At 40.7% G+C, this 13,105-nt stretch overlaps 1 protein-coding gene across 1 annotated transcript; it reads right to left on the bottom strand.

Moving 5' to 3' along the window:
• Positions 1 to 574: 574 nt before the first annotated feature.
• LOC109956114 (red-sensitive opsin) lies at positions 575 to 3,313 on the bottom strand. The gene is made up of 6 exons (XM_020592984.1): positions 3,211 to 3,313; positions 1,944 to 2,240; positions 1,552 to 1,720; positions 1,255 to 1,420; positions 931 to 1,170; positions 575 to 833 (listed from the first exon to the last, which is right to left on the bottom strand). The coding sequence occupies exons 1-6, from the start codon at positions 3,311 to 3,313 to the stop codon at positions 735 to 737; spliced, it is 1,074 nt and encodes a 357-aa protein (XP_020448640.1). The 3' UTR covers positions 575 to 734.
• Positions 3,314 to 13,105: the final 9,792 nt, after the last annotated feature.

Here is a 13,105-nt window from a genome sequence, read left to right as displayed (position 1 = left end):
CTTTCATGGTCAGATTGTTGGGAAAGTACCCAGTGTTATTACTCACCTAAAACACTAAGTGAAAAGAGTTTTACAATTCTTAATTTAATAGTCTAATGGGTTTGATATATTGTAACAGTCCTGACAGCAGATTGACAAACAATGTGCAAATGCCTTCACAGATCAGGGACAAACGCCCCCCCCCCCAACTCACACATATTGTGCCATCCCCACTGCACCCCCCACTTGAAACATGTAAGACAATCCCGCCCCTGCCCCCTCATACTAAATATACTGGAGCTACTGTGCAGAATAACCAGCAAGAATTTAAAATAAGCTAACATGTTAACCATTAAGTGTTAAACCTAAGTCACAAAACACATTTTTTATCCTTGAGCCTGAGGAAAAACTACTCCGGCCAGGGTTGGGCTGTAGTACCAGTTACCATGGCAATACAATTAAGTCTGAATATGTGTTATCATTATGAGGCAAACCGACCTGTACTCTATGAATGCCATTTTGTGTTATTATTCAAACAAAACTGGCAATCACACAAAAAACACCCAATTTAATCCTTTTTCAGTATACTTTGATTTTATTTCCTTGATGCACTTTTTTCTTTTTTCTTTTTTTTTTTGTATTTGCAAGAAAACTATAAATTTGCTAAAAAATGAAGACAAAAGAAACAATAAATATTTTCTGTACAAGCCATAATGGTTCTGAAATTTTCTTCCAGAAACACAGAATATGAAGTTTTATGCAGGAGCCACAGAGGAGACCTCTGTCTTTGATGTGGATACTTCAGAGCCCTCATCCACTTGTTTGCCAAAAAGCTGCATGATACATGTGCGGAACTGGCAGGGAGAGATTAAAACAGTGTGTTAAAAATGTAACACATTTGATTTAGACATAGAAAACTGGTCAGTGTGGCATTGTGACTGTTGTGCCCACCTGCCGGTTCATGAAGACGTAGATGATTGGGTTGTAAATGGTGGCACTCTTGGCAAAGTATGCAGGTAAGGCAGCAGCCAGAGGATGGAAGGCATATCCAGGGTAAGCCGTACCAAAGCAGACAAAAAAGGTGTAAGGTCCCCAGCAGAAACAATATGCCAGGATCATGACAACCACCATTCTGGATACTTCTCTCTCAGCTTTCTGGGTTGACTCTGATTCCTTCTGCTGCATGGCAACCTGTGATGGACAAGTCAATGCAGCGTTAAAGTCTGCCAAGTTCTACTTTATAGATGATATAAAGCTGCAGATAAGATAACTTACAGATCGGATAGCCATCCAAACAGCAAGGTAGCACAAGATGATGACAGACAATGGAAAGACACAACATGCAATCATAAGACAAATCAAGTAGGACTGACATCCAGGATCTTCATTTCCACTGAATACATCAGGGCCACAGGAAGTCTTCAGTCCATGAGGCCAGTATCTGGTGCAAGAAAATGTTCAATGTTTAGTTTCAGTACTCAGTGTTTAGCTTGTCTTCACTGATAAATTCAACACTTGGCATTGTCTCTATTTATAGTGTGCATTAGTTCAATTAAAAAAACATCTGCGTACCTGCTCCAGCCGAAAATGGGAGGAGCGCACCATAATGCTGACCAGACCCAAGAGAACACAATTCCCACTGTGGCCAATTTAGCATCAAACTTCATGTTTCCAAAAGGTTTGCACACAACTATCCATCTCTCCCAGGAGATGACAGCCAGAGACCAGAGCCCTGTAATGCCTGTTATGACATTAAGACAGGTCAAGTCAGTTTTATTTACATAATCCAGTATGACAAATTTGCCTCTGGGGGCTTTACAGTTTGCACAGCATAAAACACCTTCAGCCTATAGACCCTTGAAGGAAACTCAGCAATGGCAAGGGAAAACATGTAGTGTACAAACAAGAACATTGTCTTTACAAAAAAATTCTGAACACTTTCAAAAAAGGGAAAAAACACTTACCACAAAGTGCGACTACATAACCTTCAAAGACGCACATTGGGTGTCCTAGAATGAAGTAGCCAAACATCTGGTTGCATATACTGATGCTGCTGGCAAGAAGTGTCTCTCCAAGATCAGCAATTGCAAGATTGACCAAGATCCAATTTAGTGGGTGACGCAGTTTCTTAAACTTTGCTGTGGCCACCAAGACGAGACCATTGGTGAAGACTGACGCGAAGAACACAAAAAGCATCCAGAGTGTTGCAAGGTTGTAAATCCATCGAGGAGCAATGTGATAATTTGGACCCTCAAAGGGACCTGATAAAAGAAAGTAAAGTCTTATAATCTCACAGTTGAGCAGCTCATTGTAGAAGGTCTTTGAAGCAACACCAAACTTCTTTTAGACAAACTCTTTTTTGTGGGTTTTTACAGAATACTATATACACAGTACATTTTATCGGTGAGCTCTCTCAATTTAAAATGCTCAACTGTTGTTTTGCGCTGGCTAGGTACTTATATTCTTTGTGAAACAGCATTGCTTTAGTTTTATTAACTCATATAATCAAAACTATAGGTTGAAACATCTGAAATCTCTGCAAGGTTGGATGTTGATTCTCAGCAGGACCATAAATATTAGTAATCCTCTTGCATAACTTGGAGTCATTTGATTTAGTATTTATGTAGTACAGTAGCATAATAAAGTTTGAAAAGTCCATTTGAAAAAGTACACAGCAATTGCCTAAAGGTACCAATGGCTAAAGGCAAAAGTACAAAGTATATTGTGAACAGTGAGAATCTACAGTCTGCCACAGCTATCCAAAGATTACTAGGCCTCAGCAGTTGTATGCTCTTACCGGTACTTTGTGCAGTCAAGTAATTGTTGCTTTTAATGTTTTAATGTGTTGTATAATTATGTTCTATCTATATATGCATTTTAATGCCTTATCTATTTGTATGCATTGTGTTCCATCCATCCATCCATTTTCCTTCGTTTATCCGGAACCGGGTCGCGGGGGCAGCAGTCTGAGCAAAGATGCCCAGACTTCCCTCTCTCCAGAGGGAAGTCTCTATTTGTGTGCATTGTGTTAGGTACTTAAATTGCCTTTGTGTACGAAAATGTGCTTTATAAATAAATTTGCCTTGTCTAAAGATGTCCACCTGTTGCTCTGACTGATTCTGCTATACTTATTGATGCTCCTGGTTGTAGGTTCTTACTTTTTGTACCAATCTCTCATATAATTAACCTGTACCATCAAATTACCCAGAAATTAAAACAATACTACGGTACCTCTGGTATTGTTGGCATTTGTGTAAACGAAGACAGCTCCACTTGTTGTCTCATCGTAATATCGCCTGGCAGCAAATGACTGTTTTCCCCACTCTTCTGCCATTCCGATCTTTGATGGAGGTCCTCAGCAGTTTGCTGTCACTTGCAACCTCCTTGGGTGACTGGTGCTACACATCTGACTTTAGCTTTTATACTTGTGTGTCCGTGAGCCCTTATAGGATTAGATGGCTGGACACCTGGCAGTGAAACAGCTAAGCAATAAACTTATTTTGTACTGTAATTAATCACTAATTTGCCACCCACTAATTAGGTTAAGATACAAACCAGATAAGATTAATCCTGTTTGGGAGCAAATTTCCATCCGCTCACTTAAAAGCTACAGCACTGGTGTGGTAACCCTGTCTCCTAGAAACAGCATTTGTATAAAATGCAATGGCAAATATGTTTTTCAGCAAACATAATCACAGCCAAATTACTGGATGTTCTATAATGGGGATATTTTATTTAACATATTTTGCAAGTTGTGTGAACTTTCTTCTCTTAATGAAATTTTAAAATCTAGAACAAATATTTTCTAAGTGTTCCCATTTGTATGTATACGTTTGGAACCTTGATATAATACAATATATCTTTTGCATTATATCATATTAATAAAGGAAATAAAAACAAACCTCACACTTCAAAACTGTGCACAGGACTTGCCAGGTATACTGATGAACTTTGGTAAACCCAGAAAGTTAATCAAGTCTTAAATCTTAATAGGACAAGTGTAAGTTCACTTATAGGATAGTCTCAAATGGTGACGTGAGAAGCGGACACTCTTAATTCCCCACTTAGTGGACTCACAGCAGGTAATGCCACAGTGGAGAATGTTGCACCTAAAGGGTGAAACTTTTGTCACCAACTTGAGCCAGACATGTCTGTCAAGGCATTAACCAGACAGCAAAAGCATTAGCTAAACAGTGAAGGCATTGACCTGATACCACAATAGTAAACACCAGACACAGCTCTATAATATAAGATGCACAAGTGTAGTGGCATATGTGTGCGTGTTAGTATGTGTTTCAGGAGGCTAACAAAGAAACTGATGAATAATAAAACAAAAAACAAAATCACAAACTCCAAGATGGCCATCGGTTGAACAATAGCAAAACGCTTGACAGGCCTCAATTCCTCTTGTGGGAGGTGTCACTACTTGTTCTTTGCTGCCTACCTGATTTTTTGTATGTGCATGAGCAAAGAAGCAATTTACTGCAGTTTCATATCATCTCAGCCAGTCATCTTGCCCTAACCTCAGTTAGTCATGAAGTAGTCACATTTTGAGCATGTCACTACCCAATCTGTAAGGGAGAACGGGGCAGTGTTGCCAACTTCCTTGCTAGATTTAGATAATATTGAGACCCCTTTAATAACTTCTTTTCCAAAAACCTACAAGTGAAAAATCTAGTGACATTCTGGGCAGAGTTTAGTTACGTCCAACGAGGGAGAGTCACCAGGACTGCCCATTAGGAGTAAGTCTTACTTGCTGGATGTAGGAATGCCCCTCTCAGCTTCTACTCTGCTCAGTGAGTGGGTGAGAGGATAGGACAAAAATCTGTAGCCAAATAAAGTAATATGAATACAATTAAGCCAGGCTTAACTATTTTCTCTCTAAGATAAACAAGAACAAAATCCCTGCCTACAAAGAGAGGTAAAAAAATCGAGACAAGTGGAGGCACTAGCCATAAACCTAGCATTTTTAGCATAAAGATACTTATATGAATGAAAGGGTGGAGTGTACCCTATCTCACCTAGTCCTACCTCCCACCACACATCTTTAATACCTAATCTTACAGCAATTCACAAAACACGTTGGCCTGTCAGGCAATCTCTCCCTGTTTCTGTTCCCAGCATATAACCTCCTCCTTATCTATACTGCTTATCCTGAACAGGGTCATTAGGGGCTGGAGCCAAACCCAGCTGACAGCTGAGTCCCCACAGTGTGAGTGTGTTAACAGATTTCAGTCCTCATATTACTCATAGGTAATACAAAGGCACAAAAACCCTGGGTGCTGGATGTGGTTTCCCCCAGCCTCACCCACTGGAGTCTGTCAGAAAGCTGGTTATCCACTGACAGGTGTGGGCAAGTGTGGAGGCCATCTGGGATGATGGGGTTGAACGCCAAGCTGAAGTCCACAGAAGGCATTTTTCCATTATAGGAACCTACTGAAATGTGTTGTACCGAATAAGTGGTTCTGTGTTTGTTTCTACTACGGTGCACCCGCTTTTGGAGGTGCATTCAGCACCTCTCAGGAGGTAGTACTAATATCAAGTATCAGGAACGCGAGGGGAGAGGGGTGTGTGTGCATGCAGAGCAGTCACTGGTGATTGATTAAATGTCCATGTTTTCACACATCAAGCATTAGCATTACAAGCACTGTGTGTAAACAAACAGCTGACTGCATGCGTGAGAGGGGAGCAGCCCCTCCCTCTTTTAAACAGAGACCGACACATATAAAATACAGTGGAAAAACAAAGCAGAATGGTCCACATCAATCCTGGAGGCTGTGCTTGGTGATGGTTAAGGGACGTATGGGGTAGACTGCTCATTAGGTTTTGATAGTGGAAACACAGAAAAAGAGGATCCGTTCATAGATCTCTGGGGAGTCGAAGTGTCGCAGAATGTAATGCAGTGCCACATTCACTGCATCATCCACTCACCTGTTTGCCTGGTAGGCAAACTGCAGGAAGTCCAGCAGGGTGTCTACTATATCCTTCAGGTGGGCCAACACCAGTCTCTCAAAGGACTTCTTAACTGCGGGTGTCAGGGTGACAGGTCTGTAGTCATTCAATCTTCTGATGGATGATTTCTTGGGAACAGAGATGAGGATGGAGCATTTGAAGCAGGAGGGGATTTCACACTTCCCCACCCATCAGTCAGAACTGAAGAAGTCTCTCAGATGAGAGGTAACTAGTCTTCAAAGGAACCTCAAGCAGGTTCAGTTGCAAATTTGATCATTTTGGATAATCTTCTTTCACTTCATTTACTGGCCGCTCCCCTTTTTGGGAACCAGTATGATCCACAAATGTGATTTGGCACAGTTTTTTAAATAATTTTTTAAAATTTTATTTACATTGGATGCCTTTCTTGATGCAAATCTCCCATTTAATCTGGGCCTGGGACCAGCGCTTGTGCTGGCTTTTGCAACTGCAGTGGCTTGTTGTAGCCACAATACCTGGTATCCCCGGGTAGTTGCCCACATAGCCACGAGAAACAAAGGTGCTGGTGTGATGGAAATTTTAAAGTGAGCCTGGAGAAATAAAGATTGAACAACCATGTTGTCTTTGTGTATTTTATTTCTTGCCAGAAAGTTCAGTCACTTATACAGAATGTCATCCAGTCTGCAGAGTGAGTGACCAAGGAAAGAAGTAAGAGGTTTTGTATAACTCTGGTCAGCTATCACCCCCTTGGTTGGAAACAATCAGAAAAGTGTCTTAGGTATGCAACCTTCATAGGTATCTTTCAGATTAGAAGCTGGACTCGGAGAGTTAAGATGTGCAGGCAACAGGCTGTGTGTGTGTGTGTATCAGTAGAGACTGTGTGTGTGTGTATGAAGTATGCATATGTGTATAGATGTGTGTAGGGGTTTTTGGGAACTGAATGCGTGGAGTGTCTGGGAGGAAAGCAAACAGTCTGGGAGAAAAGGAAAACACAGAGCTAAGGTACAAATACATACAGTAGATAGTATAAGTATTATTTTTATTTCCCTTCACCTAAGGCTAGGTTGTAACCTTGATACAGTGTTTCCATAGCAGTAATACAGACAGAAGTTTCAAATATGAGAAAGAGAAATATATTGCATGAGAAGAACAAAAGCACATAACCCAATAATTTCCATTACATGGAGGTGCTGCACCCCTACGTCTATATGGCTGAAAATGTTATATATTTATGCCATTTTATTTTGTTTTAATTTGAATTGGCACATTTCATATTACCTTTTCTAGTCCCTGAGACCAGTAGGCTAATAGGTTGTTGAAGTTAAAAATAGATTAAAGTAAAATGAAAATTTCTGCTAGGTGCACCAGAATGAGGAGCACCCAGTTGGATACTGACTGGATCGTACCGTTTCCACTCCCCATCACTTGTAGTGAGTGACAGCAGTGTGACTTTTCTGTTATGGTAGCTTGAACACAGAGACGAGCGAGCGGGAAAAAGACGGACCCAGGTAGCTGGCTTCGGTGCAAGCAGTGAGATTTATTTACAGTGATACAATGCAATACTAGAGACATGATGTAGGTAGGGGTAACCGGGTGTTGATCAGCAGCAGATGCAAAACAGTCAGTGGTATGGTAGATGATACATCCTTCAGGTGGGCCAACACCAGTCTCTCAAAGGACTTCTTAACTGCGGGTGTCAGGGTGACAGGTCTGTAGTCATTCAATCTTCTGATGGATGATTTCTTGGGAACAGAGATGAGGATGGAGCATTTGAAGCAGGAGGGGATTTCACACTTCCCCACCCATCAGTCAGAACTGAAGAAGTCTCTCAGATGAGAGGTAACTAGTCTTCAAAGGAACCTCAAGCAGGTTCAGTTGCAAATTTGATCATTTTGGATAATCTTCTTTCACTTCATTTACTGGCCGCTCCCCTTTTTGGGAACCAGTATGATCCACAAATGTGATTTGGCACAGTTTTTTAAATAATTTTTTAAAATTTTATTTACATTGGATGCCTTTCTTGATGCAAATCTCCCATTTAATCTGGGCCTGGGACCAGCGCTTGTGCTGGCTTTTGCAACTGCAGTGGCTTGTTGTAGCCACAATACCTGGTATCCCCGGGTAGTTGCCCACATAGCCACGAGAAACAAAGGTGCTGGTGTGATGGAAATTTTAAAGTGAGCCTGGAGAAATAAAGATTGAACAACCATGTTGTCTTTGTGTATTTTATTTCTTGCCAGAAAGTTCAGTCACTTATACAGAATGTCATCCAGTCTGCAGAGTGAGTGACCAAGGAAAGAAGTAAGAGGTTTTGTATAACTCTGGTCAGCTATCACCCCCTTGGTTGGAAACAATCAGAAAAGTGTCTTAGGTATGCAACCTTCATAGGTATCTTTCAGATTAGAAGCTGGACTCGGAGAGTTAAGATGTGCAGGCAACAGGCTGTGTGTGTGTGTGTATCAGTAGAGACTGTGTGTGTGTGTATGAAGTATGCATATGTGTATAGATGTGTGTAGGGGTTTTTGGGAACTGAATGCGTGGAGTGTCTGGGAGGAAAGCAAACAGTCTGGGAGAAAAGGAAAACACAGAGCTAAGGTACAAATACATACAGTAGATAGTATAAGTATTATTTTTATTTCCCTTCACCTAAGGCTAGGTTGTAACCTTGATACAGTGTTTCCATAGCAGTAATACAGACAGAAGTTTCAAATATGAGAAAGAGAAATATATTGCATGAGAAGAACAAAAGCACATAACCCAATAATTTCCATTACATGGAGGTGCTGCACCCCTACGTCTATATGGCTGAAAATGTTATATATTTATGCCATTTTATTTTGTTTTAATTTGAATTGGCACATTTCATATTACCTTTTCTAGTCCCTGAGACCAGTAGGCTAATAGGTTGTTGAAGTTAAAAATAGATTAAAGTAAAATGAAAATTTCTGCTAGGTGCACCAGAATGAGGAGCACCCAGTTGGATACTGACTGGATCGTACCGTTTCCACTCCCCATCACTTGTAGTGAGTGACAGCAGTGTGACTTTTCTGTTATGGTAGCTTGAACACAGAGACGAGCGAGCGGGAAAAAGACGGACCCAGGTAGCTGGCTTCGGTGCAAGCAGTGAGATTTATTTACAGTGATACAATGCAATACTAGAGACATGATGTAGGTAGGGGTAACCGGGTGTTGATCAGCAGCAGATGCAAAACAGTCAGTGGTATGGTAGATGATACTGGCCCGGGCTGCGGACGCTGGGATCACTCCTGGGCTGGTCGAGGTAGGGATGATGGTGGCTGAGGACATGTACTGACAGTTAAAGGAGACTGTGCATCGACCTGTATGGTGGAGGCTGGCCGATGATCCAGGGTCGAGAGGAGCGGTCCATAGAGGAGGAAAGAAACAGTGGGACAAAAAAAAGAGGTGCGAACAACATAGAAGACTTGTAACTGGCGTACTAGCACAACAAAGACAACGAGCATAAGGGCCTGAAGACAAAGATTGAACTGGCAGGGGAGTGAACGGTGAGCAGTGTATAAGTACGGAGGGAAACTAATGAGGCGCAGCTGGTGAATAATCAGGGAAGCGGGGCAGGTGTGTCGAATAGTGCAATCAGTGCAAGGGAGCAGACTGGAGTGAGGAAGGGAAGGGGGAGGGGGCAGCTGGGCAAACCTGACATTTTCCTGCTGTCAGTAATGCTTGTAAAATGACTGATCAGGACATGTGCATTTATTATCATGGCTCATGAGCTGTTTTTACATTATGTGTTATTTTGTGTGGCTTTTGTGTGTAGATTTGATGCCAGATCCGTTGATCTCAATGAGCTCCTCAGCTCAGCAGCTCTCTCTCATCAGTGCCCTCTCATAGCGACTTTCCAGGGACAAAGTCCTACATTGTTAGTGAGTAGTGAATTGTGGTTGTGGCAGATTATCTTACAGAATTAATGAGATTTATTTTGGATCTCAAATTCAGTTCAATTTTAATGAGCACTAATTTTCTGGAACAAGTGGCCGTATTGTTTGTTTTTTTTTTTTTTTTTTTGCCAAATTAAAGTTTCTTAAGTAGCCTATGTATTGACTTTCAAGTTCTCCACACAGTATTAATAAAGACCATTGTTATTATATGATTGATGAGGGTGATAAAAAAAATTCACAACCACACCTGAAAACACATTCCCATAACTATGGCCGGCCCCCATCCCAGTACTAACCAGGCCCTTTTCTAGTTAGTCTAGGAGATTTGACAAGATCGGGCACAACCAGAGCAGTGTGGACCAACAGCTTAATAAGAAGTATAAAGGAGCATTAAATGCACAAACAAGTATCTTACAATTGTATGTAAAAGTGATGCTACAGTATGTTTATATGTATGCGGCTTGGCTGATACCTTTCTGCTTCTTTTAAGATACAGTATGGGGCAAAAATTCTTGTTTTCCCTAACTGAACACTACATCTGTTATTACATGACATTCCAAATAAAAAAGGTTTACCCTAAAAAAGGCTCTTGACCAGGCATGAGAGTATAGAAAACTGTGAAAAGCAGAAGAAAATTTGGCTTTACCAGCTTAGTTTAAATGTTAGGAATAAGGTATTCAGCCTTGATAATAAGGAAATAATGGTGACTAGTCACTGAATACTGGGTTTATGAACTACAAGGTTATTTTAGCACATAAATAGACAAGGTGCAGCAGATGTGATCAAGACATAACTTTGTGTTGAGCTATAATTTGCTGCAGTAGCCAGTGGTCTTTGTTTATTAGATCTGTGGAAATGTAGACATGAGTAAGAAATAAAGTAACAGTGTTTCTGTTAATGATACTTTAAAATTCAATAAAAACATTTCATTTTCAACCTATATGTAAACATTTTGGCACTTTGCATAATATTATGTTAATAAAGGAAATAAAAACAAACCTCACACTTCAAAACTGTGCACAGGACTTGCCAGGTATACTGATGAACTTTGGTAAACCCAGAAAGTTAATCAAGTCTTAAATCTTAATAGGACAAGTGTAAGTTCACTTATAGGATAGTCTCAAATGGTGACGTGAGAAGCGGACACTCTTAATTCCCCACTTAGTGGACTTACAGCAGGTAATGCCACAGTGGAGAATGTTGCACCTAAAGGGTGAAACTTTTGTCACCAACTTGAGCCAGACATGTCTGACCGAACAAAGTGAGCCTCATTGGCCCATGGTTAGACATGGTTTAAATCCCATTTACAAGACAATGACATTTTAATTGAATGAGTATGATTAATGATTAAATGAAATAGCCTGGTGGTGACATATGAAATAGATGAACTACACAGTGATTTGTCATTTACAGTTGCAGCCAAACTTCTAATAAGAAATCTCAAGTATTATTCTAAATAATGTCCTGTTGTAGATACAGTACATCTAATCATTAGCCTTGTCAACAGATAACCTGGAAAAATGCATCACTACAAACCAGTTTTTAGGATCTGTTATTCTGATATGAATGTGTTTTCTGTAATGAAAAGGTAAAGTTCCATGCTAATCTTTGATTGTAATTGATTTATGATTTATACAGTGAATACTAAAATGTATTGAATTCTATTTGACTTACTGTAATACGTTCACATTTGATCTAAACTGCTTATAGCAGTAGCAGTGTCTTTTCAGGGTAGCAGCTGTCATAGCAGGTTCCTCTTGCTCTCAGTGGCCTAGATAAAGGAGGTGAAGATTTGTCAAATCCCTGAAGAGAGATTAAAGGGACACCTCAGGTTGTTCCTCAAAACGGATCAGCTCAGTTATCTCTGGCATGTTTGTTTTGTAACCTTTTAATCTGTCTGGAATGACACAGACAAATCTGCTGTAATTGTTTCATCTGGTGTGTCGTTGCTTTTCTCAAGCCCAGTTCCCTCACAGATTCATTAAGAGCTCCATATGAGACATGGACTTCACCTGAGGAAGAGGAGCTAAAGAAATCTGTAAACCTTTCTTCTATTTTCCTGTATTATCAAATGTCTCTGTATGCATATTAGTACTTTAGTGTAAAATTAATATTTTCTTGCTTTGATTTAGATTGTAGCTTTTATAAAATGACCCCTCTTGACTGCTGTCTCCATGTGTTGCTGTGATGTTCTGAGGGTAGGTCTGGAATTCCGCTAGTTCTGAACTATTCATGTTTGGTAAAAGCTCACTACTAGCAGAACTCAGATTTGCTCTTGACTACCGACGGGAAACTCTGTGACCACCATGACCAGGTGTGAAAAGCAGCTTTTCACACTTGCTGTTTGAGCAGCAGGTGGTCAGTGTGTGTAGTGAATTAGTTCATTACACTTGTGTGAAGTGAACTTTCCTGATCACATGATCTTGTGTTCACTTCACATCAGATAATAATCCAGATTTGTGTGGATAAAATATGTTGTTGAGAGTCGTAATGACCAGAATCATCTTGGTTTCTCCTGCATCACAGATATGATGACCAAAAACCCAGATACAAGCCACTGTGAAAACAGAGGCGTTGCTAGACATAAAGCTCTACTGGGGCACAGCCCCCTGTTCAAATCACACCATTTTTTTCTGTCTGCTATATGACTGAAATGTGCTGTGCGATATGAACTTCCCTTGCTTTCCCCACTATACCACTGCCATACTGCTGCTACTGAAACTGAAAAAAACTACTGGTAAAGGTAAAAATGTAGAGATATTAATCTTTATGAATATGTTTATTTCAACATACATTAAGAACATTCTCAATGTATTTTATGGTGTAGAAGTCTGGCCCTGTGCCCTACATTTCTTTGCACTTTTATGCATTTCACAAAAATAACTAATTTGCTTGTCAAGCAGCCCCAGTTTGATTTCTAAGATTTTAACTTTCACAACAAGTTACTCTATCAAATCATTAATCTAAAAAAGCAAAATCTAATCATTTTTTGTAACACATAAGGCCACAACCCTTCCTTGAACCGCCACCTTATTGTGGTGGAGGGGTTTGAGTAGCTGAGTGATCCTAGGAGCTGTGTTGTCGGGGGCTATATGTCCCTGGTAGGGTCTCCCAAGGCAAACGGGCCCTGGGTGACGGGTCAGTCTAAGAGTGGTTCACAAGCCCTTTATGAATAGATTAAAATCAAGGACCATGACGTTGCCCGGCATGGCGCAGCCGGGGCCCCACCCTGGAGCCAGGCCCGGGGTTGGGGCTCGAATGCGAGCGCCTGGGGGCCCGGG

Source organism: Monopterus albus, unplaced genomic scaffold (assembly GCF_001952655.1).
Source record: "Monopterus albus unplaced genomic scaffold, M_albus_1.0 scaffold18.1, whole genome shotgun sequence".
NCBI classification, from domain to species: domain Eukaryota; kingdom Metazoa; phylum Chordata; class Actinopteri; order Synbranchiformes; family Synbranchidae; genus Monopterus; species Monopterus albus.
Note: the sequence above shows the minus strand (reverse complement) of the source record. Positions and strands in the feature narration are given on the sequence as shown.